At 51.7% G+C, this 24,244-nt stretch overlaps 1 protein-coding gene across 1 annotated transcript in view; it reads right to left on the bottom strand.

The window, feature by feature from the left end:
- Positions 1-24,244, bottom strand: part of afdna (afadin, adherens junction formation factor a) — a 44,145-nt gene that overhangs the window by 19,432 nt on the left and 469 nt on the right. The window contains 20 exon segments of the mRNA XM_086019394.1: positions 34-140; positions 458-656; positions 802-945; positions 1,153-1,418; positions 1,979-2,073; positions 2,200-2,345; positions 4,910-4,930; positions 5,669-5,874; positions 6,410-6,548; positions 6,622-6,691; positions 8,109-8,341; positions 8,416-8,510; positions 9,078-9,122; positions 10,026-10,163; positions 10,685-10,769; positions 11,619-11,776; positions 12,088-12,248; positions 12,326-12,483; positions 12,784-12,896; positions 12,983-13,178. Of these exon segments, the coding sequence (XP_085875520.1) occupies positions 34-140; positions 458-656; positions 802-945; positions 1,153-1,418; positions 1,979-2,073; positions 2,200-2,345; positions 4,910-4,930; positions 5,669-5,874; positions 6,410-6,548; positions 6,622-6,691; positions 8,109-8,341; positions 8,416-8,510; positions 9,078-9,122; positions 10,026-10,163; positions 10,685-10,769; positions 11,619-11,776; positions 12,088-12,248; positions 12,326-12,483; positions 12,784-12,896; positions 12,983-13,178 (2,775 nt within the window).

The following is a 24,244-nucleotide window of genomic DNA, read 5'->3' as shown; positions in this document are numbered from 1 at the left end:
GACTAAGACGCGCACACGCCGCCTGGCACGTACCATGTCCGAGTTTTCGACAGGGGCGAAGTGGCTGTCGCAGTCGGCCCCCTCAAAGTGGACCGTCCACGTTCCGGGCGAGCGAGGGTGCGGCGTCAACCGGCAGAAGCCTGGTGGGCAGAGCCAACGTGCACAAAGTCACACGCGAAAAAACGCACAATAAAACAGACAATTGTTACTTCGAGCAGTAAGCTTGGCAGCATTTTGCGATTGAAAGACTGTTCATTTGCTCACAGTACACGAGAGTAGATTAGTATGGTTTTTTTTCTTTCAAAACAATTTTGGTTATGAAGCCACAAAAACAAAAAAAAGTTTGCCTCTTAAATGGCCAACTGTTATTTGTGAGCTGTTTTTCCCCCCACATTTGTAATTGCAATTTTCAAGCTCCAGTCTGCAGGCTCTGCGGTCCAGGTGAGCGCGGGCGCACCTCTCTGCAGCAGCGGGTCCAGGAAGTCCTGCAGGCCGTTGGGCAGGCTGCGCACCACGTCGCACGAGTAGCCGTCCTCGGGCAGCAGGAAGGGCAGCTGCAGGTCGGGGTCCTCCTCCAGCAGCACCTCGCGCCCGTCGCTACGCGCCAGCTCGTCCGCCGTGTTCTCGGCCACCGCCACCACGTGCTCCATCAGCTCCTGGAGCGAAACGCCGTTAAAACGCCTGCCTGCCTTCATTCCTTCCTTCCTTCCTGTCTGTCCGAAGCTCGCACGCCTGATCAGATCAATCCATGACTCATGCAAAGGTGAGCTTGCGGCAATAATGGAAGTATCGGGCTCTTACGGGCGGGATGTAAGGCTCGTCGGGAGCGCAGTGGTAGTTGGTCATGAGCGTGCGCAGCTGCAGCGAGTTGAGCTTGAAGCACGTGCTGTGGATGTTCTGGACGTCCTGCATGGAGTACTTGTCCATGGTCAGCAGGGTGGTGGCCTGGACGACGCACACAAACAAGTCTTAGACCGGCGGACAAGTTTGCGTTCAAAATATTCTCCATCCAGAAATTGGGAGAGCTTCTCCAAGCTGATCCATCCAAATGACTGCGCCTAAAAACTCAATTTAGTAAGTAGGACAAATGCGCGTCTGTCCGTTTCCTGAATGAAAGCGGCGGGCATTGGGCGGGCATTGGGCGACGCCGACCTGCACGATGCGACTGAGGTGGCAGTCGGCGGCCAGCTCCAGGCCCTGCTTCTCGGCCCAGGCCTCGATGTGGCTGAGCTGCTGGCGCAGGATGGCGCCCCAGTAGTGGCAGCACAGGCCCGACTCTCTGTCCGTCACCAGCTTGTTGAAGAGCCACATGTTGATGAAGTGGAAGAGCTGCGAGAACAGCTGGATGGTCAGCGCCGCGTTGACGCGACACCGCCGCAGCAGCGACATGGCGCCCGTCAGCGTGTGCAGGACGTCCTCTGGGGGGAGGGAAGAAAAAAAAAAACAACAACAACAACAATCATCAAACATCAGCTCACACAATCGGAAAAGCTACACAAAGACATATTTGCTCACAAGAACAGATCTCAAGAACAAAATGCTGGTGTAAAACTAATTTAGTGACAAATGCAACATTTGGTTCCAAAAATGCAATGTTTGTGCACCGTTTTTGCCCTTAAAAATGGAACAGATGGTCACAAAATGTAAACATTGGGCCATGGGATTGCTCCCAAAAGGTTATATAAATACATTTTGTTCAGTTTATTGGAATATTTGGTCCATTTATGACCACACAGATGGACAAAAAAAATTACCTCATTTATCTTAAAATCACAACTGTTTGGCCACATAAGTGCAAAATTGGAAAGAAAAATGCAATGCATGTTTGCGCGCCAAAAAAATAATAAATAAATAAATGAACATTGTCATAAAAATGATAGATTTGCTAACCATGTGCAAAAATTGCTCCTCAAGTGCCCCCAAATGAAACACATTATTGTATTTCACCTCACTTTTTAATTTTTTTTTAGTGCATTACCTATCTTGGGTCTCTGGGGATTGTGTTCCTCCGGGTCATCCAGGAAGGCGGCCATGTAGTTGTTGAGGTCGGCCTGCAGGCAGTGCACCAGGTACCTGCAAGCGCCCGCCACAAACGCGTCAGACAGCACAGGCCGGCGCTTGCAGCTTTGTGGTTACATAAAGTCGCGTGTGTGCATGCGTGTCATCATGTAATTGTCATGATGTGGGGTCCCTACTGACTTGAAGGCCATCTGGACCAGGTGCGCCAGGACGTCCTGGGCGTCCAGCGTGACGCGGCTCAGGTCGCGGTCCTGCTTGATGAAGTTGAGCAGCTCCGAGGCGTTGGCCATCCAGAAGGCCAGCGCGCCCGCGATGTTCTTCTGCTTCTGCAACGTGGCAAACACACGCACGGAAAACGCACTAAATGTCACGCTGACGGAGATCGCGTCCACCGCCGGCCATGCGTGACAAAGTTGACGCTTTCAGTGGCAGCCAAGAGCGAGTTGTTACTTGAAGGATAGACTCATGCCCAGCACACTCCGCCCCTCCTCTCCCCACAACCAAAGGATTGGTCATCACTGTCGCTCGACCAACCGAGAGCTCAGCGACGACACCGGTGACCAGTCCTCCAGTCAAGATATCAAGTCACCAGATAGCAGCCTCCTCCTCCTCGCCCTCCATACCCACCACAACTTTTTCCATCAACGCTCATTGGCACCACCTTGTGGCCATCCTGTATTTCCTTCGGGATCAGACAAAAAAATGACTTTTTTTTTTTTTTTTTTTTTTTAATATCAGGGACGGGAGTAAAGTTGTCATTATGGGCAGTTTGTGTGTAGATAAATGAAGCATTTACTCCATTTTGAAATAATGCTGTCGTAAAGCAAAATGCTAAAAAAAAAAAAAAAAAAATGAAAGTGGTGCTGATCCTTTCCAGAGGCACTTTAACTTTATCAAACCACAGTTTAGTTGTTTTTTTGTTTTTTTTTGTTTTGTTTTGTTTTTTAACAGTTTTGTCCTGATGTTGAGGTAGGAGGGAGGTGCTTGCTATCTGAGGAGCTGATTGGTTAATATGATCCGCCAATGGGAGCGGGCACTCATCTACCTCTGCCCACCTTGGGGGGAACAAACAAAAAAAAGTCAAAAGAACCAAAAAGCGAAGACAAACGAAATCATCGTCGGGAGCAGCTGGTGCTTGTTAAGGAGCCGAGAGCATCCAAAATGAAAAGTTCCCCAAAAAAGGGAACAAGAGACAGATGAAGCGTTAAAGAGGCGCACAAGTCGCTCATACACAAGCGGCACGTCACGTCACGTCACGTCACGTCACAGCCGACGACGCAAGGATGCAACCATCGTGCGCACGGCCACGAGGATTTGCTTTCAAGTCGGCCGCTCGGGATTCGTTGTGGTTTTAGTGGCAGGCAAGCAGGTCCCGGAAGCTGAATGGAATCATTAGTCGGGGATGTTTTCCGGCTGTGGAAGGCCGCGTTAACCTCTTGTACACTAGTGCCTTGACTTACGAGATCATAACCAAGATTACAACTTCATTGATTTGTTATCCAAATATCACCTTTTGTGACATGGCATAAATCATGAAAAGAGCACATAGCGCTCGTATGACAACATAATAAAAGCAAAGGTAAAGCAATTGGTCTAATAAAGTGTACTACTTGTACTTGTGGCTCTCCCTGCCCGCATGCCCAGCCGGGCCTAACCGTCTCTTAATTGCGCCATTTTTTTTTTTTCACGTCACTGTGTATCTGAAGCTTGCTGGTAATTCAAAGCAACACAAAACCCGACCAAGCGACAGCCTTTTAATGCCCAAAACTCCTCATTTGGAGCACTCGTAAGTCAAGGAACCACTGCAGATTGTTGATGTTTGCTTTATTTTACATTTCTGTTAAGAGTGGCAGCAATAAGCAGCAGCAACAACCAAGTGGGTGGGGGGGTTGGTGAAAGGAGCACGAGAAGGACAGAAAGAAATAAGAAGGGAGAAAAGTTGAAATGTGACAAGGTTGGACGACCACAAAGCCCATTTTGCATATTCAGGACTGTGAGGATTAGCGCAAATTCTCCCGATTTTTGAGGCGTTAAGTGAGATTCCCAGCCCAGTACAAGTCATCTAACATCAATATTTTCTGCACCAATATTTTCTGAGCTGGACCAGATTTACTAAGACCCCAATTAGGGTGGCACAATGTATCCAATTGTGATCACGATTTTGGCTCTACTACATATCCAGTCCAGAACTTTCTCAACCAGTAGTCAGCCAACCCCTAGGGGGGCGATCGCATCGTTCACCAACTGATCAAAGTAACAGGAAGCCTTTGCAAAATGAATCAAACCAAATTAAAACTGACAAACCTGCACAAAAACTCGATTTTTGTTTCTGACATTTGGAAAAGGTTGACACAATTAGAAAAATTCCGTCTCTGCTGGCAAACTGATGCACTATTGTTGAAAGCTGTCAAAAGCAATTCATGTACATCAGCTTTCTGAAATCGCATTGCGCGTGCTGTGTAATAGAATAACTGGAACTCTTTTTGGTTGTTGTTGGTTTGGTTTTTCCTTCTGGCAGCAAAAATAAACCAGCGCATGATTACACATCACCTTGAATAATGAGCCGCGTGCTGCTTCATCAACGCTATTTCTCCCATCAAATGCAGCAGCCGTTTCGGGTGATGTTCCATTTTATTCGACAACAGCGTTTGGACTCGGACAATATGGAAATTCTGCCTTGGTTCTTCTGCTTAGTTATTTGTAACCATGTTCTACAATGAGGTTGAAAGGTACGAAGACGTGCGGCGCACTCATGGGAACATTTGAATTATTGAAAGAAAATGTTCAACCGCCCACCCTGGGAGGAGGAAGGAAGGGAGGGAGAGAGAGCGAGCGAGCGAGCGAGCGAGAAAGAAAGAGGGAGCGAGCATCTGATGATGTGCTATCCTACCTGATCCCCTTCAGGACTTTCCTGCATGGACGGAGGAGGAAGAGGAAGAGGAGGAGGAGGAGGAGGAGGAGCAAGGACACATTCACAGGACAGAGAGAGAACATGTCAACAGCTACACTATGGTAACACACACACACATACACACACACACGGTCATGGTGACAATGACACGTTTGTCACATTCCAAGATGAAAAGCAGCAGCATCTTGTTCAAGGTCCTCGCAACTCTTGAAACATCTGTCCGTCAAGCTAACATTTCAACTGAAGTATGTGGGTGCAGAAACAAGTTTGACTTGTGAGCTTTTCAACCTGCTCCATATCGTCGCTGTCAGGCAAAACCCTCTACGTTCGACTTTTGGGGTTTTTTTGCCAACACGAGAAACGATCGATTCCCCTTGGCAAGTTTGGAGATGGGAGGATTGCGACGACGGGTAAAGTGCCTCGAGGTAACGTCGTCTTCTCTCGTTGAGCGCCATAAATATAAAACCGAATTGTCCTGAACTGAATGAAATTGTTGAATTCGTTTTCTGCGCTAAGTGGGCTGTCAGTTAGCAGCCATCAACTCTCCATACGCACATTTGCTTTTGCGCTAGCATCTCCGAGCGGAGGACAGACGGACAAAAGACAAGCGGCGTCACAGAGGTCAAGCGCGGACAGACAGACATGTAAACGGCAGCCGGCTGCTGGCAAAACGGCAAGTGAACGGCGCGACGCCAACGGGCGGGACGGGACGAGAGTGAGGAGACGACGAACGCTCACCTGGATGACGCCTTCCATCATGCTCACCATCTTGTTGACGATGGCGATGACTTTGTGCGTGCGCTCCGAGGGCGACATGTCGGGCCGGTAGGCGGGCGACAGCACGTAGCGGCACGCCATGTACAGCGCGTAGGTGGGCGACAGCTTGAAGTGCACCGTCGAGCTGTTGGTGTAGTTGATGATGGCCGACAGGAACGTGTCTTCGGCTGCGCACACAGTCAAGGCGCCGGACGTCAAAATTACACGCCGGCGCATGTTCCTTAAAGTGTTCAAACACAGCCACATGGATGCTAGCCCATGTATGTCATTTTGCGTTATGTGTTAGCATTCAGCTAGCAGACTTCTTTTGAGATTCTTTTAATACATGAATGTTTTCTCTCTAAATGGGGGAATGGATTTACACCATTCGAAACTGCAGCAAAATAAACCTGCCTGTTAAGGCGGTGCCACTGCCTTCTCAAGCTTACGTTCGCGTTATCTCGAAAGAAAACGTTTACTTTGATTATTTCTGTGGGAAATACTGCAAGTAAAAACTGTGTTTCTTATCTGGAGAAAAAAACAAATCCAAGACAGAAATAAAATGAGGCAGAACTTGCTTGGAATAATGTTTGGTTTTTTTTGTTTTTTTGTGAGAAAGGGGGTGGATCTTAAGAGACCTTTGTTAAAAATGACGAAATAAATGTGAAGGCTGCACGGCCCGGCCGTAGTCCGTGTCCGTGTCAAGTACAAGTTTTGACTCACAGTTTTCTCTAAACTCGATGCCGGCCGGCAGAGTCGCCTCGGGCCGGTCGGCCGAGCCGTCCTGCGTCCGTCCGTCCTGCGGCTCGCCTCGGATCATCGGCTTCACCATCCCGCGCTCCATCTCCAGCTTCCCCGAGCTCTGCGTGCGCAAAGCCGCTGTGACCTCACTTGCTTTGACGCAGGTCAAGTTCCCTCACGCGTGTGCGTGTTACCTTGCTGGTGGGCAAGGCGGCCCCGCCGTGGACGTCGCCCTGGAGGTCAAAGTTGCTTTCGGGAACGCTGCTGCGGCACAAACAAAAGCAGCACGCGAAAGACGTAAATGGCACCGCACAGTACAGGCTACAGTCATGCGCGCGCACTCAGTGATTGGCAGGGGGCGCGGGTGCCGACTCAGTTGAGTGGGAGCAATGTTCTGGGAAAGAAAATGGCCGCGCGGTCATAATTGGCACAAAGGAAGGCGGAGACCTGGCACAAAGCGCAATTCTGTGGTGGGCGAGTCAAGTGGAAGACGGCAGCACAGCGCGCTGGCTGAAACGTCACGTTGGACCGGGTACGCGAACGCTACTTACATGTGAGCGCATTGGCAAAACGTAAAAGAAGAAGATGCCACTGTGCCAGATGCCAGGTCACGCAGTCATACGTGACGTCCAGTAATCAAGTTAAAAAAAAAAAAAAGCACCAAGTAGTGCTTAAAGTGCCAATGCCAATCCCTCCACTCTCCCAAATAAGTCAAAAAGGAGCAAACTCCAGACACTTGTTAACATGACAAAAGGTCATCCAAACAAACAGACGACTCGATCAACGTGGAGCCACTAATGGGGACAATTCCTTCCTTTCCTTCATGTTGGCATTGCGGGTGAATCGAGGCCATCGAGACAAGAGGAAGCGAGCAAAGCGACTTAACACCGGCTGGCACAACTTCTCTCGACCGTCCGTCACTCCCGACACGTCGCAATCCAAAGCTGCTGCTTGCTCTTCATTCGCCTACTCTGGTTCTTAGCGTCCGTGCCAGTGTGGGACCCGAGGAGGAGGAGGAGGAGGAGGAGGAGGAGGAGGAGGAGGAGGAGGCCCCACCCTGCACCGCGCTGATGAGATTAGAGGGCCCGAGCAAAGTTTGCTCAGGGTCTCCTGTCATTTGCACTCATGCGTCGCTCCCTTCATGGTCTTTTCCCCTCACAGATGGGCAGCATCTCGCACTTGCAATCGCACTCGCACCACAACCACAACCGCGCTGGCCAGGGTGACAATTCAAACCAGATCCAAAAGCAGAAAATCGAATCTGACTAGAGCGACGCTCAACGCAACGCAAAACAAGAAACACGACTAGGGAATCAAACTCTACGACGACAACCGGTAGAAAACTCAAAGCTCGGACCGGGCCAGAATGCTGACTGACTGAGTGAATGAGTGACGGGAAGGGAAGGGAAGGGAAGGGAAGGGAAGGGAAGGGAAGGGAAGGGAAGGGAAGGGAAGGGAAGGGAAGGGAAGGGAAGGGAAGGGAAGGTGCCCGACGACAAGCAGAAGAGGATCACAAGCCCCCTCCGACTGCAACCCTGTGGCTTGAACTAGTAGGGCAAGCGCAAGTACAGCAAGCAGCGCGCGGGAGCTAGACCGCCTGCAACTGCGCCGACTCCTTCCAGCCTAGACTCGGACCGGAGCCAGTACCCCAAGACTTGCGGCACCCAAGGCTTTTGCTCACCCGGACTTGTGCCTGGCGCGCATGCCGGCGGCCTGCTCGTAGAGCGGGTCCACGAACTTGAAGACGTGCGCCGGGCCGAAGCGCAGCGTGGCGCCCGAGCGCAGCGCCGCCGTCTCGCCCACGCGCTGGCCGTCCACGAAGGTGTCGGCGTCGGGGCCGCTGGGCGTCAGCGTCACCAGGCCCTCGCTGTGCGTCAGGTCGCAGTGGTGGGGCAGCACGCCCGGGCCCAGCAGCTGGCGAGGCAAAGCGGCGGCGGCGGCGTCACCGAGCCGCTCTGCGTGCGGCGAGGAGAATTCCGCCGGCCTACCTGGATGGCGCCGTCCTCGCCGCAGTCCGAGCCCACCTCGGTGATGCTGTGCTGGAGGCGGTACAGCTTGGGTTTGTCCCGCGAGTCCGACCCGTCTGCGAGGCAGCGCCGTGAAAAACAACAACAACAAAAAAGCCTTTTTTGTCACGCAGTCTCCAAAATGGCGCTTTTCGCCACGTACAGGCGCACAATATCACGGATTTGGTATGACGCTGACGAGGTCAAATATTTCATGATTGCAATTTGTCCAATTTGGCCCATGAGGAGCTCTCAGCTAGCCAAAGCCAAAACCCATTGAACGACTTTACTCAAACATTCACATTTACGGGGATGCAGCTGTGCACTTGCAGCCTCTGATATGCAAAACGATGGAAATTGGCGGTTGGAGGCTCTGGCCAGTCATCATTGTCGCTTGCTCCAGCGAGAGTTGAGTACTAGCAAAAGGAAGAACGCCGGCACAGGCAGGAGAGAGCAAAAGTTGACTGAAGAAGGAAGAAAAAGGGTGGGAGGTTTTTCACAGCCCCAATCATTCGCCGAGAGAGCTGCATCCAAAAATAAGGTCGAGGCTGGAGAAAAGCTCGACACCTTCCAACGGCCATTTCGATCGACATGACAAACGTTCTCATCGCTAACACGGAGAGGGTGCGAGGTGCGCTTTTTACCTTCGTGATGCCGATAGGCGTAGTAGGCATAGTGATTCCCTCGCCCTATGGCAGGCAGGCACAGGAAGGAAGGAGAAGACATGCATAAGGGCACGCACACGCACACACGCCATGCCACGAGGCAGCGGGAAGGGAAAGAAAAGAAGAAAGACACGGCACAGGGTGAGAAAGCAGCACAAGATCGTTGTTAGTTTGCAGTTTAGTGTGTGAGCGGCAGTGGGGGGGGGAGTTGGCGAGAAAAAAGCTTGTTAGGGGGGCAACGTTAGGCAAAGTCAAGTTGCGTTTGTGTTCTTCCTGTCCGATTGCACCTCCAACTCTCTTGGTGGCGCCGTTGCCCGCTTTGCCCTCCGCACGTCACATTTCTACTTCATTAAAGCCGAAGTCAAGCCAAACATCTTTTTTTCAAGAATGTGCTCCCAGCAGGCCCACCGGTTGAAACACGGCATTCGGATTCATTTTGCGTTTATGCAATATAAGTTAAGCAGCAAAATGCACTCATTTTTAGCCATCTGCGGGGGCGGCCATTTTGTCACTTGTGTCGGCAAAAATGACATCACAACTGCTCACAACGACCAATCACAGCTGACCTGTTTTATCAATCTGAGCCGTGATTGGTCGCTGTGAGCGCTTGCGATGTCATTTTAAGCCGACACAAGTGGCAAAACGGCTAAAAACGAGTGCGTTAACACTTATTCCACAAACGCAATATTAATCAGAATGCTCTGTTTCAACTAGTGGGCTTGCATAGAACATACTCTTGAAAAAACATTTTTCATCTCGTCGTTTACAAACCGGAAATGGTCAGAATTGCCCCACATAAAAAGAAATGCCTGCCCCTCAATTTCGAAACTGGAATGCAAAATCTCCATTTCACTTTGGGATTTCCTTCATTTGCAAGTCAAGCGAGTGAGGATTTTTTTTGGAGTGTGTGCCGCTCCGTGTGCGTACCCGGGCTCAGCTCCACCAGGTAAGGCAATTTTTCCGGCGGCAAGGACCCGGAGCCGTGCAGGCCCTTGTCATCTGCTTTCCTCGTCTTCCTCATCTGGTAGTCGGGCGGTCTCTTCTTCAGCTGGAAGACCAACGCACCTGCACGCACACACACACACGCGCACACACACACACACACACACACACACACACAAACAGACACCAAAAAAAACAATTCAAAAGGAAACGTGTTACGCAAAATGTATTTGAAACTGACTCAGTGGCAGCAGTTTGAGAGCATTCCGACCAAGAGAATATTGTCTTGTGACAATCTTAAGCAATGAAGGCGACACAACAAAGTGTAGACTGTCTTCTTTCGCCAGAAATTGTTATTTTGTGTCCATCTTTTGTTGTTCTTTGGCAATGGGCAGCAGAACACGGGTCGGTTTCCCCCAAAAGGCGGCTTTCGGAGCAAAAAGGCGAGAAAACAAGGCCTTTGGTGAAAAACAAACACTATTCTGCCTCCCGGTGGCCAAGTGGCACGACTGGAAGCCATTTTGGCCTTTTCTATTCATTTTGAAGGGGAAAGCTGATTTGAGCTCCAATTCAGGGACTTGCACTGTCGTAATGTTGTCAGCGCAACACAAGGGGGCAGCGCAGACACGCAAAGGGCAGCTTGCCTCTGTCGGCGGGCCAATCCCTGAAGATCTGCAGAGGACACTCGCCGTCGTCCAGGACGGCCTCCTTGCCGGACTTGTCGTCTTGCTGCGCAGCAACAACACAAATTGCACTTTTCAACAACGGACAAACATGGAGCAAATGCCATCTTTTCATGCCATCGTTGACGAGCCCCCGGAAAATAATATTCTCAAACTTGCCGGCTTTTGTAGCTATGTGGCTTTTCTGCGCACGCACGCCCCTCCCCCGAACCGGCCGACAAGCGAGCGTCGCGCTCCCGAGCTCACTAAGCTAATGGACTTTTGCTGTGGCGCCTCATCAGCAAATTACAACTCGAAGCCAGTGCGTGCGTGCGTGCTCTCAGGAGGCCGCGGGGAGGACAGCCAACACGCGGCATCCGCTTTCTGCTATCGCTGCATCAAAGTCATTCAATTGCTTTCTTCCCAGGTTTTCATGTTGTGTGTTCAATAGCACACGGTGCGCGTGTGTGCGCACGTGTGCGCACGTGTGCGCGTGACCTTGGCTGCCCCATAGCCTGTGACAAAACGTGGAGTTGGAAGCCAGCACGTCAAATGCTGTTTGGTCTTGATTAGGGCTGCGCCTATCAAATATTTTCCATTCTTGTCGCAACAATCCTATTGAGTATTTGAGCAATTGGATTCAATTGTACTTTGCGATACCAATACAAAATGTGCATGTCGAGCACCACTATCTTTGTCCACTTGGGCTCAGCATTCCAACGTTCTACATGCTAGTGTGTGTGACTTTGAATGTGTGTGGCTTTCAAAAGGCGGCGCCCTGGCGACAGACGACGGAGTTGACAAATGGGGGGGGTCGCTTTGTAATTCACTGAATAATTGTTCCATTTTCAATTCTGTTTGTCGCAGCCCTAGTAGATTGTACGTCCAAATATTCTTTTTTTGTTTGGGCAGTTACCCGGGCAATGCAGTATTCTCGGGGGTTCTCCTTCTCCAGGCTGTACTTCTCCAACGCTTCCACCACGGCGAAGTCGGCCGTGTCGCGGGTGGAGAGCAGGATGGTCTTGTAGGGGATGTTGGGCTTCAGGCTGTCGGCGTAGATGCGCAGCGTCCCCCCTGCCGGAAGCCACACACACACACACACACACCCCCCGGAAAAACACACACAAAAAAAGCAAATGAGCGGACATGACATGGCAGCGCGTCGGGTGCAAAGCCAAGACAGAAACGCAGAAAAGTGTCCCGCCCGGCCCATCCTCTTGCAAGCATGCAGAAGCGGAGGAGGGAGGCGCCGTTTTGGTTTGGAGGCTAACGAGGCAGCACCTTGGAAGGTTTTGGGGAATAGGCCCCATTATCCACCCTGATAAGTTGTGACACATTCGTCCCAATTTTCCACTTATTTGCTTTACGCTTTTACGCTGTCGTACCCGAGTCGGGCCGCCCGTCGCTGCTCATGAACTCCTGCATGCGCTTCTCCAGCTTCTGCTGCCTGCGCCTCTTCATCACCACCTCCGGGTTGGAGATGGTCCTGGTGAAGCTGGTCTCGGGCATGTCCTTGTAGACCTCGGCGGCCAGGCGACTGTTCTCCCTGCGGCGGGCGGACGCAAACGTGAAAGAGCGCAGAGACAGTCGCTCGCCCAAGCTCCGGTGAGACGATTGCTCTACCCGTCGTCCCGATTGGGCATCTGCTCGTCGCCGTCCGTTATCCGAGCAAACTCCTTCTCCCGCTTCTTCTCCTTCTTCTTCTCTTTCTTGGACAAGGTCCTTTTGAAGTTCTGGATCACGCCGTCCTTCTCCTTCTCGGGCCCGTTGCTCTGACTCTTCTTTACGCAAAAGGAAACACCACGAGGACAACAAAAGGGTCCGTTAGACTGTCGCCCAGGAGTGGCGGGTGGGTAAGCGGGTGCAAGACATTCGGTGTTTAGCAGCCTTTGGTGAAGGAAAGAGAATGATGTAGATGGGTGTAGAGTGGCGGTGGGTGGATGTATGTAAAGAGTTTGTGCTTAGCCATGTTTGGACTGCAGTGAATGCGGTGGATTGGAGTGCAGTGGCTCCAAGAGGCCAGGGTAGATTGCTGTACAGTAATGGTTAGCGGTTACCGGTTGTCTGTTGGCTTCACCGACCTTGGGCAGGATGTCGTTCTCGTTTTTGAGGACAAATCGTCCTTCCCTGTCGTCTTTATTCCAGTTGAGCTGAACGACCAGCGGCTTCTCGTCCAGGTCCAGCTGCCGCTCTTCTAACGCACGCGCAAACACGCACACGTCATTTTTGCACCAACCGGTCGGCGGCGTCTGCCCGGGGGCGGCGTCGGCGTGCACTCACCGCCGCTGACGTGGACCTCGTAGAGGGAGTAGCGCGGCGACGACAGCATCCTCATGTCGGGCCGGAACTTCTCGGCCAGCGTCTCGATGACGTCCTGAGTGGTGGCCGTGCTGGACACGCGGATGCACTTGGTGGCAAAGTTGCCCGCCACGCGGTCTTGGAAGTAGAAGCGCATCACGCCGTGGAACTCCAGGTCCTGCAAGACGCGCACACGCACACGCATTGTTAGTGCAAGCCACTGCTTGTCAATTAGTGCCCCCACTAGACAATTCTATTCACCCCCTTTGGAAATACTGTTGAGGAGAATCGATTATTTCATAATTATCTTGAGGAATTTGATCAAAAATGATCATGCATTATTAAACAACACCACCAAACGAAAAATGCATGCGAGGTGCAGGTATCATTTTTGTCCACTTGGGGTCGTGAGCCTCACGTTCGACACTGTAGTATCTGTGACACTGAACGTGTGTGGCTTTAAAAGGCGGGGCTTGGCCCGGTGAGTGACGCGTGCGTCGGCGCATGGGAGTGTCGTTGGCCGTTGTTGCATAGAGTGCTATTTTCCTTCGTAAAAAACACGGGCAAAAATGTGTTTTTTGGGGGGAGTGGGGGGGGGTGCTGACACGCCACGTTGACGAGTGGCTTCAACATGATATAATTGCCAAACAACAACAACAACAAGAACAGGCCGAAGCATATCTATACTTGAGCAAAGGCCACTCCTCATTTCCCTTCTCGCGCCTCAATGGAGCCGAGTGGAAACACTGAGCGCCGTTCCGATAGCAAGGGCGGGGTCAGGAATGTTGTGATTTAGTGCAGGAATGTGGGTCACGGAGGGCCGCCGTCCTCCCGCTTGCGTAACCCGCGGCGACTGTTACCGCGGAGACGGCGGCCCGCTCGGACCGGCAAACAAAGGAGGAGGGACACGGCTGCGTCCGACCAACGCCTTCCGGGCCGAGTTCGAGTCGCAAAGAATCCGCGCCGGCGCCGAGCTGCGGGTCAAAGGTGAGCGCGCCGCTCCCGTGGCTACGCTCCGCTCCTGAAATGAGTCCCATGCCAAAGTCCACTTCCTCATTTCCCGCTGCCGAGCGTTTGCCCGGTTGCCGCCTGAACGACGACGCTGAGCAAGTTAGGAATTGCTCCAGGTACGGTTGAATTTCAACGCCGCGTCAGCTGCGAGCTTCTTTTCATGTCAGCTTGCGAAACATTCGGGGAGTGGAAATGCCAACAAGTTGCGCTTATCCTTTGCCTCAACGTTTCCTCCAGAAATTCACCACAACCGCTTTTCAATTCCCGCGGCGGCGCACGAGCTGTGGTCAACAGATAACAGCGCCGCCCGCGTGCACGCCCAAAACGTGGTGAATGCTGAGCATCATGACTGACACCGGCCAAGACAAAAAGTGGTGCCGCGGGACTATTCATGTCACGCGCGGACGGCGAAAGGAGGCCGACAAAAGGAGTGCAAATTGCTGGCATCGGCCGCATGCGCGCAAAGAGGGCAACGTTCGCTGGGAAAGCGCATTACAAAAAATACATCAAAACAAACATTTCTCGGGATGGGCAAAATTCACATCAAACGGGTTCATCAAAGCAGAAGTCAAGCTGACTTGAGGCTTTATGAAAGCAGTTGGGAGAGCCGGACGACCACTCCTGGAATCTCCCGTCCACAAACTTTGTCTTGCGCGAGCCAAACAAAAGCTGGCGCCTCACCGCCGCAGGCGCTCGGGTGAGCCCGCTCGCCATTTGCCGACGTCGCAAAAGCGCACTTTGCGCTTGCTTTCGCTGGTTGGCCGGGCGTTGCCGCGGCGACGCCGGGAACCGATGAAAATGAATTTGAAGGGAGGAGAAGGCCTTGGTGCTTCAAAGCAGAAGAGATTCCTGCGGCCGTGCGTCATCTCACTCTCCTCCGCGCACAGGAACAAGAACACGCTTACTCAAATGAAGCGCGTTCCTGAGTCAATATTGTTGCGGCCCCACCTGCAGCAACACGGGGGGGGGGGGGGGATCGGCCCGTAAGCCCGAGTCGAAGGTCAGCGGGAGCGAGCTTGGCAGGATTTGAAGCTGACTGGGCCAGCCGAGGCCTCTTCTTCGGCGCCCAAGACAGGACGCCGGCGCGGCAAAGGTGGGGGGGGGGGGGGGGGGCTTGGGGGCTCGCAATGCGACGGCTCTTCCTTTTGCTGAGGGATGGAAGGCCACCAGAAGGGCGATGACTCTTTTCGGCGGTCAGCACGCACGCAAAGAAGAAAAAAACGTCTCCAAACGATTGCCGCGCTGTCCCCGCTGAAGAAAGATGAAAGGCAGCCAAACACATTCAGTTGCGTTTCACTTGCAAGTGGTGCTGATTGTCCTTCACCATTTTCATCTCATACTTGTCAAGACAATCACCTGTCCTCTCGACTTCTCTTGAAGCGCAGACGTGTTTGCTGGCTCACAACATGTCGCACATCCTTTTCATGTGGGACATTTTTTAGCCGCTACCTGGAACAGGTTGGGTGGAAAGTCGCAAATTGACCATGAAGCCAAATTTGGTCCTTTGCCGGGACAATCTTTGTTCCCGCAACTTCACGGGCGGCCTCCGAAGTTCAAACTTTGGACCGTCATCACACTTTCTCGGTACGCCGCAAAGCTTTCGTCCTCCTGCTTTGCAAGCGGAATGGGCAGAACGGAGGCTTGTTTGTGGCCAAAGAATCGAAAGGCACAATGCGTCTTTGTTCCAGGTGAGTTTCTGCTTCAGTATCGAGTGCGCGCACAAACGCACACACACACAGCAGTGATTCACGCAGCCCACCCTGGCAAAGTGACCCGTTGTGGGAAGGAGCAGCGTTAAATCAGCTCAGGTGGGACAGCGGGCCCACAAATCAGCCTTGCCGTCAATGACTTTGTGAACGGCCAGGAAGGGTCAAGGCCGCGTGCAAGGCCGGCGAGGCGCAAGCCCAACGAAGGGCAACGGCGCTGCTGGTGGCAAATATGCCGTAGCCGAGTCGCGGCGAGCCGCTTGCACGCTGAGGCTTTGCCGGCAAACGTTGTTTTCAACGCGGCATCGTGAGATTGCCACTTTTCAAGTTGGCATCGTCAAGGAGGCCGTCAAGTCAAAGGCTGGGGCCAAGCCGAGAGTTGCGCGATCCGCCATCGGATCCAAATGGATTTTGCATTATGAAACAAGAGCAATACGAAATCTGCACATGAGCCGCGCTTATGATTCGTGTCCTCGCCAAGCGACAGCGTCAGTCACATCTGCGACTGTGAATGCGTGCGAACGTAACGTGGGGCAGTTTGGCGCTGTCCACACAGTCTTAACTTGAGCAGGACATTTCGCTCGCGCCAATCGACCGTCCGGTGGGAGTGAAAGTGGGGCTCGGGACCGTGGGAGATAAAAATAAAATCAAGAATTCATCCGTCTGAAAAGGCCGAGCAAAGGTCAGGCCTCTTCTGTGACTCTGGAGGGTTGAAACAATGCAAGTTTTGTTGCCGCCGCTCCCGGCGAGTCCACCATGTGCGAGACATCGTCTTGAGTGTCCAAGTGCGGGCGCCACCCACATCCCGTTCCTCGCCGCTCCTCGGTTCGGCGGCCCCCTCGGACCCGACGCCCGTCAACAACTTGGCGGCTTTCCAAGCGGGGACGAGCGGCGGCGCGGCACGTGACAACCGGCCGAGCCGCCCGCCGTGAACGGGCGGAACCCGACACCGTCGCGCCGCCATGGCGACCGTGTCGGCCGGGTGTCGGCTTTCCTGTGCAACGGCCGCACTTCTCGGCTGGACAAACAAGGAGTGAAAAGCATCCTGCATTGAATTTGAGTGGGTTTTTTTTTTTTTTTTTTTGGATCAGGCCATTTCAAATTGGCAGTGCCAAAAACTGAAAATCGAGAAATCGATTATGGTTTAGGCAAGTCCGGGAGATCATTCTTTCCTTCCTTTTGAAACTTGGCCAGCTTTGGGTCTGTTTAGGAGCCCAAAAAGTTTCCTTTACCATAAAACGGTCCCACTCCCAACTCAAGGTTTTGCCGAGAGCAATTTTGTATTCTGACTGCAAGCCAGTTTTTTTTTTTTTTGTTTGTTTTTAAGTTACGCATTTATTTACGCGTTATCGACAACGGGCCTAATTTACAAGGTCCCTCGCTCTTAACTTGTGCACAGAGGAGAAACGCTCCTCGTACTCGGGCTGCAATTAATTTCCTCTGATGGGCTGCCAGCGTGGGATCGATACGAGCGGGCGGAAGCAAAAAATAAAAAAGAAACCCTCCCTAAGCAGTCCTCCCACCCTCTTTCTTTCTCTCTCTCTCTCTCTCTCTCTCTCTCTCGTCTGAGTGATCCCAATTTGGCGCTTGCATGTGGAGTGGAAGGCATGCCTGGAATGCAAAAAGCACTTTTGCTGCTTCCAGATAAAGACGACAGGTCGCTCAACCGATGCCTGGCAACGTCACGACACCTCGCAGGTGGCAAAAGTCACACTGCTGCACTTGCACCATCTCAAAAAGTTTCTCAATGTGCGCCGAAAATAGCTTTGGAGACAGATAAAGCCACGGCCGATTCAAATTTGCTGTTGACCAGTGTGACAAGTCAGTCCCATTTTTGTTGCTTTTTAGGTTGAGGTATCACAAAAACAAAAATATGAGCATCAAAGCCACTTGTTCTGCTCAATTTTATTTATTTTTTTTTTAGCAAAAGAATAGATCATTTTCTCTGCTTTTTGGTCAGAAACGGGTGTTTTCGCTAATACAAAACATGTCCTACTGCTGCTTACTTACTAAAGCTAGAAAGAAAGCTTTTTTTCTTGGTTTGTCAAGACAATATTCTGGGGGGCTTGAGATAGCTTCCCGCGGCACACCTGCCGACTGAAGTGTGCCGCGCCGTAATGTTTGGGAATGGTCTTCATGTGTCTGGACCTGCTCCGCATGGAAAGCGCCTGCAATTGACTCTGGAAATGCAACTGAACTGAGGGGACTCGGGGCTTTTGCGTGGACAGACGCTTGCTCTTGCCATTTGGCGGGCTGAGTAACATCGTTTGCCTCGCCCGTGTGCAGCGCTCGCATTCCTCCTTTGTGATTTGTGCTCCTCTTATCTCTTTTCAGTCCTTCCTCTTGTGCTAAAACAAGAAGTGTATTGTGTGTGCTCAGCAGAGCAGCCCGCCCGCCCTCCAGAGATATACACCGCATTAATCCCCACCCCACTCCCACACCTGCCGGCCGATTGGCTCCCCCGCGGCCAATGGGGTGCGCCGTCACCCCCCGTTGAAGTGGCAGGACCCGACGGCAACGGTCTTCGAGTGTGAGGCGCTCGTGGAGAAAGGCCCACGATGCTTTGCAGCAATCGCAGGAGGGAAGCTCTCAAGTCCTCGTTGGAAACGCTTGGAATGTTCATCGTTCTGGGACTGAAAACTGGACTGGAACTTTTCAAAAAGGCACAACAAATATAGCCTCGCTTTAAAGGAGCCACAAGAGAAGAAAAAAATACTGAGGCAAACTCGAGTCATACTATGACTCAAAATGCTATTTTGGAAGCGTTGCTGTCCACAAATCTGCTACATTGTACAGGCCGAAATGAGTGTTCCTCATATTTTTTATGTAGATGTAGGTTGGTGTGTATACACATGTGTATATACACATGTTACTGCGTATATCTACATAGGTTTGATTCTAAATGTTTGCCGTCAATGTTATACATTAATGGCCACATTATGCCGCCGCCCCTGTGTGACCTATATCTTTGCTACTGTAACAACGAAAATTTCCCCACTGTGGGATCAATAAAGGCATTCTTATCTTATTAGAGCGCGACGGCCAGGTTGAGTCCATATCGCTTGCGCTTTAAAATCAATGACCCGAGTTATAATATTGCTTATTATATAACGCGGGGATCAGATCGACAACCCGACTGAGATTTGTGCCGTTGTCTGCGTGCGGCCGTATTTGCAGCTGTCGCAACTATGTCCTGTTCGTGACGTGCCGGCACCCCGGCGTAATTAAGAGCCCGTGATACCCTTCAAATGCGTCACTTTCAAAAAAAGAGTTGCCCAATTTTAATTACAACCATACCGATGAATCAAGTTCCACGCCGTCCGTAAAGTGACAATACATCGGCGGAAAAACAAAATCCGTGACGGCCGTTTCATTTTGTGTCGACGAGGTACCGCCCGCAATTTCCCACTGTACTTCACCTTCCGCTGGAACTACTGTTGAAACGCAAACCCAAAGTTCAATTATTTCCCCCGAAAATATTCTTTTGCATAACGCACATTGAGAATCACTCAGTGGCCCCGGCCGGCATTGTTCTATCTTGCGCTGACTGCACTGCTACTAGTGCAGGGAGCTCGCAGGACATCAAAGACAGCAAAGCGAAGACAAACGAACACGTCGACTCGACTCGAGCCACCCGCTACTCCCAGCTAGCTAGCCCGGCGGACGATGCGCCAAAATGCCAATCAAAAGGACTGGGTTGCCATGACGACACGACAGCGAGGGGCCACACGTCAACGCCGGAGCGGGAGGACGCAAAAACCCACAGAGGGAGGGACAATGCAAACACAGATAAATGCATTCAGCGCTGTGTGCGCCTGTTTGCCGCTCTTGTCGTTGGAGCTGAGGCTAGCAGATCGCTAAGCCGCGTTGCCAAGCTAGGCGAGCCACGTCGGCCACGTTCCGAAAGCTGGAAGGGCAAATTATGTCAACAAACCCAAAGAGACCCGAGCAACAGTGCACGTGGCGGTCCATGCTGGTAGCAAACTGACTAAATCGAGAAAAAAAAAAAAGAAAAAGGCAAATGTTGGTGAGCGCACAGGCCAGGAAGGCGGCAATCTCAGCCCAGCACACACTTCCTGCGCACTTCCTGCTTCCCGTGCAGGAGCGAGGAGGGCGTGACGGCTTCCGGGTTGAACTCACCACACTGGATGTGAGCTTTCCTCAGTACGTTCTCGACTCAGGGGAAAAAAAGGCGCCGGCAAAGATTTGCCAGCAATTCAAAAGCAAATGTCAATCATTCATCAACTGCAAAAGCCCCGCGACGACTAGGTGCGATACGTTACAGACACTGGAGACTTTAGCGGAAAATATTTAGGCAGCGCCAGTCGCAGTAGCGATATTTGGTTGGCAGAGGCCAGTTGAGCGGGGGCGTGGTCTCAGCGTATTCAGCAAACAGAAGGCCTTGCTTGATTTGACACCTTTTTGAAGCCTCATTTTAGGAACTTTTTTTCAAAATAATTTGCCAAAGTTGATAACAACACGCCTCTCCGTACGCTTTCAAACTGACTTTCACCGTACGGTAACTTTCTTTTTTCACAGGACTATTTGAATATTAGACAAGTAACAGGCACTTTGCATCATAGTGGAACGTTTGTGTTCCACATGAGCCTCATAAATCTCCACATCTTCAGTTGTCACGTTAGCCGGCATGTCATCCGCCTTTGATGGAAAATTCGGCGTCACGCTGCTCGTCGTTTGCCTTTGATGCTGATTGCGAGCTCGAGCCACCGACGTCTGGAGCGAGCCGGCGCGCACGACGGCGACGACGACGACGACGACGACAACGTCATCATATCATTTTCATCTCGCTGCGTGCGCGTGATGCTAAACGGCCAGCACGACGCCGTGCTTTGCTCAAGTGGGGCACTCCTTTCAAGTCGCAAGACTTCTCAGGCCAGAAAAACACTTTTCAAGTTCCACAACAAACTCGGCGCACTGTGAGGAGGCGTCGCAGGCGCTCCAGATTGGGTACAATTACGCCGGCCGCATAAGCACACAGGAGCAACCAAACAAGCGTCGGTTGGCTTCGTTGGGACGTGCGAAGACGTTCTCGCTCGCCGCATTTGAACACACGAGGCAGCCCAAAAGCAAAAAGACAACGGAACGTTCCGAAACGACGTTTATCTTATCGGGCAAAGAAAGCGGCAAAAAGGAACAAACAGTCCGCACCGAATTGTTTGTTCTACTCAGAACAGCGTCAAAGAAAAAAAAAAGAAAGACAGCGGCGCGCTGCAGCGGAGAGGAGACTGCGGAGCATATGACGTGGGCGTGCTGTTATCTTTTGGGCATTTTGAGCTCTTCAAATGTCGACAACAAATTCAACGACTGCAACGGACATTCTTTGTTCCAGTAGCAGAACGTTTGCGCATACTTCAAAGAATTTCAGCACCTTTGTTCACTTCAGTGGCTATATCCAGCGCAATTCCCACGTGCAGTTAACTCGTGAGCTAAGGAATTTTTCCTTCTGAAAAAGTCTGACGGAGCTTCGGGATGGCGCGGCTGCTTTCGAGCGCCTCGTCGTCAGCTGTGAGCGTGCGCACGTCACACAGAGAAAGACGGACGATGACGTCGCATTCCGATTGGACAGCTCGGTGCTGTAGCAGGCGGAGCGCCTCGCGGTTGCGCTGTGGCGGCCGGCGCCAGGCAAAATAGGATTTATTTGAGAATATTCTCATGGCGCAAACGTGTCGTCGTGTGGAGGCATAAGGAAGATGCTAGACCAAGTAGCGTCCATTTTTCCAGGTTGTACAACAAGTATTTGATTGACAGTTGACTGGGGCGTGATTTCGGTACAGTGGACGCACACGGTCCCACGGCATTTGAGAGCGGGGGGAAGGGCTTGATTTTTTTATTTTTTTACCATTTTGAAGCCTCATTTGATATGCTTGGCAATTTTGAATGTCCATTGATTGTTGTCATATATGTGCCGTTTGAAAAGCGGCCATCATGCAAGACTTGAAGCAAAACAGACTGTGGCTTTCTTCTTTGTCCGGCCAACGTGGTCAACTCATGTCCAAATGTGATGTGAAGCATGAAACGTTGAAAGGAGACAAACTGAAACCTTAGCACAGATCATCGATGCGCAAGTACTTTTTTCCTTTTTTCATTTTCCTGGGGCTAGCTAAGAATATCAAAATGCGAGCTGGAACTTAACATGTCCTCCTTTTCCTGACAAAGCGATTTTGTGGCAGAAGGGGACCAGCCGTGACGTTGCAGAGGGGGATTAAGCGGCCGACATATGCGGCGGGCGCGGCATGGCCGGGGGGTGTCACGCATCTGTTTGCATTTAGCGCAACGCTGGCCGAGGGGGCCGCCGTCCACTCGTACGGTAGCGGCCTCGCCGTCGTCGTGGTGACGCCCGCCCCGCGCCGCGCACTGGCCAACTTCCTCTTGCTGCTGTGCTGGCCCAACACAACACAATCCAATCGGAACGGACTTGGAAGAGGCCTTGAGAGGTGGCACAGTGAGAGACTTGCATCGGCTTGACACGGGCGCCCGGCGGAATACAATTCCATTCTGCTTCTGCTCTACAAATCCCCGAAAAGGTTCAAGGAACGCTAACGGAATAGAAACCCAGAGCAAATTAGTGAGGCCCAGCTTTCAAAGCAAAAATGGTGAATCGACATTTAGCTGTTATGCTGCACGCAAATGGAAAAAGCTGCCAACAGAAGTGAAGTTCCCCCCGGACTAGAAATGTCTTTAAGTCCAGCTGGGGGAAAAAAGTGCTTTGATTTAAGATCTTTTAAGCATTTCTTTTCAATCAATTTCACCATACGGTCTTTTTGTAATTTCAGAAAGCTCCTTTTGGCTTTCTTTTGCTTTTCAATGTCTCTAAATCTTTTGTTTGCAAAAGGGTCTCAACTTTTAAGCTACTTTTGTTGTCTTTGCTTTGAGCTGTCTTGCTTGTCGATGCTTTTCCGTGTTCCGTGCCAATCACATGGAGGTGCTTTGCGTTTGAAGAAATGGGCCTTGCCTTGCCAATTTTGCCGTCCAGCCGCCACAGCAAGCGACTTATCATCGCCGTTGGCCCCGTACTGCACAGCAACCGACTTCTTGAAAAGTGACGACTTCAAGAGGCCGTGCGAAATGTCCACGCCGCGCAGTCGTACGGGAACGGACGGACGGCCGTTTCTGATTGCGGTGGTGGCCCTCGTGGTGCGCAGTAAGCGACTTGTTGTTGCTGCGCCGGCTCTCGGATAGTAACAGACTTACGAGAGGCCTTGAGAGCTGGCGGCGTGTCAGTTAATCATCGGCGTACACAACTCTGGCCAACGGCTGGCTGGCCAGCTTCAATCCCGATGAATTAATCGGCTCAAGGGGAGAGGAGGGGACCCCGTGACCCCCCCTCTCCTTATCCAAGATGGAGGAGGAAGGAAGGCGGGAGGGAAGAAGGGGAGGGGGGGGGGGTACGGGGGTAAGCTGCCGCCCGCTTAAAACACAGCGGCTGACACAATCGCAATCATGGCCATAAATCAAAAGCAGTCAGCCGTGAGACGTTTAGGTTAGGTGGACGTTATTGATCAACTTGTTAGGAGCGGCATGGCGACCTCGCCGGAACACAAACGCTGCGTGGTTTTGTTAGTTAGCATCAAAAAAAGCCCACCAAAGTGATTTAATAAGACAATACGTTGCAAAACTGTTGCAAAACGTTGCAAAACTGACAGACAATGCACAAGAAAGAAAAGTGTGGAAGGGTGGGGGGGGCTTGTTTCGTGCGCCTAGCTTGTCTTCGCAAGACCAAAACACCTTAGCACGAATAAACATAAACGTTCGGTTCCTGGTTAATACGTGAAGCTTTCCTCTATTGGTCAGGAGCATTAAATCAAATCGTGGCTGTGTTGCTACTTGTGCTGCTTGCTGAGCGTGTTAGCCGCTGCTACCTTCGCGTAGCATGACGGTTACAAACAACAACGTTGACACCATAGCATTGAAGAAGGCGTTGAGTCAGTGTGGTTTGGGCATGTTTACGTAGCAAACCACCCTACCAGCGGCTTAGCCGGCGTCTCCTCGGTGGCAGAGAACAACACCGCCAGAGTCGCTTGGAAAATGTGCCACTTTTAAGAGCTGCGTAGCCTCGACGGCGGCGGCTCGCCCCCGTCCAACATGACACCTGAACGCTTGGAAACAAGTGGCTGCTGTTCGCTGCTCATTCGGCCCGCTTACTTTGGCCAACACACACAGTTTATTGAGGAAAAGCAACTTAGTTAGCAATTGTCGGCTGTGTTGTGTTCGGGGAATGCCGTCTTGTTATTATTCCTTTCTTCACCTCCACAACGCACAGCTGTGTCCGGTAGCAAGTAGCTGCTACCTAGCTACGTCAAATCACAATTACTGCCCGACTTCGACTCGAAAAACGCCACCAATAGAAGCCTAAACGCCTGCTTTCGCTTCATTCTTCAAGTCCAAATGCAAAAATGTTCCACGTCGCGTAGTTGAACGACTCCAAAAGCACGGCACGGTACGGTAAATGCCCGGCCGGTCATGCAAACGGAGTCTGGCGTAAATTCTCCTCCTCGGAGCGCGGAAC

The sequence above is a fragment of the Filicampus tigris genome, chromosome 20 (genome assembly GCF_054856515.1).
Source record: "Filicampus tigris isolate MCC_2025a chromosome 20, RoL_Ftig_1.0, whole genome shotgun sequence".
In the NCBI taxonomy this organism is placed as follows: Eukaryota; Metazoa; Chordata; class Actinopteri; order Syngnathiformes; family Syngnathidae; genus Filicampus; species Filicampus tigris.
The sequence above is the reverse complement of the archived record's forward strand: the minus strand, read 5'-3'. Positions and strand labels throughout refer to the sequence as shown.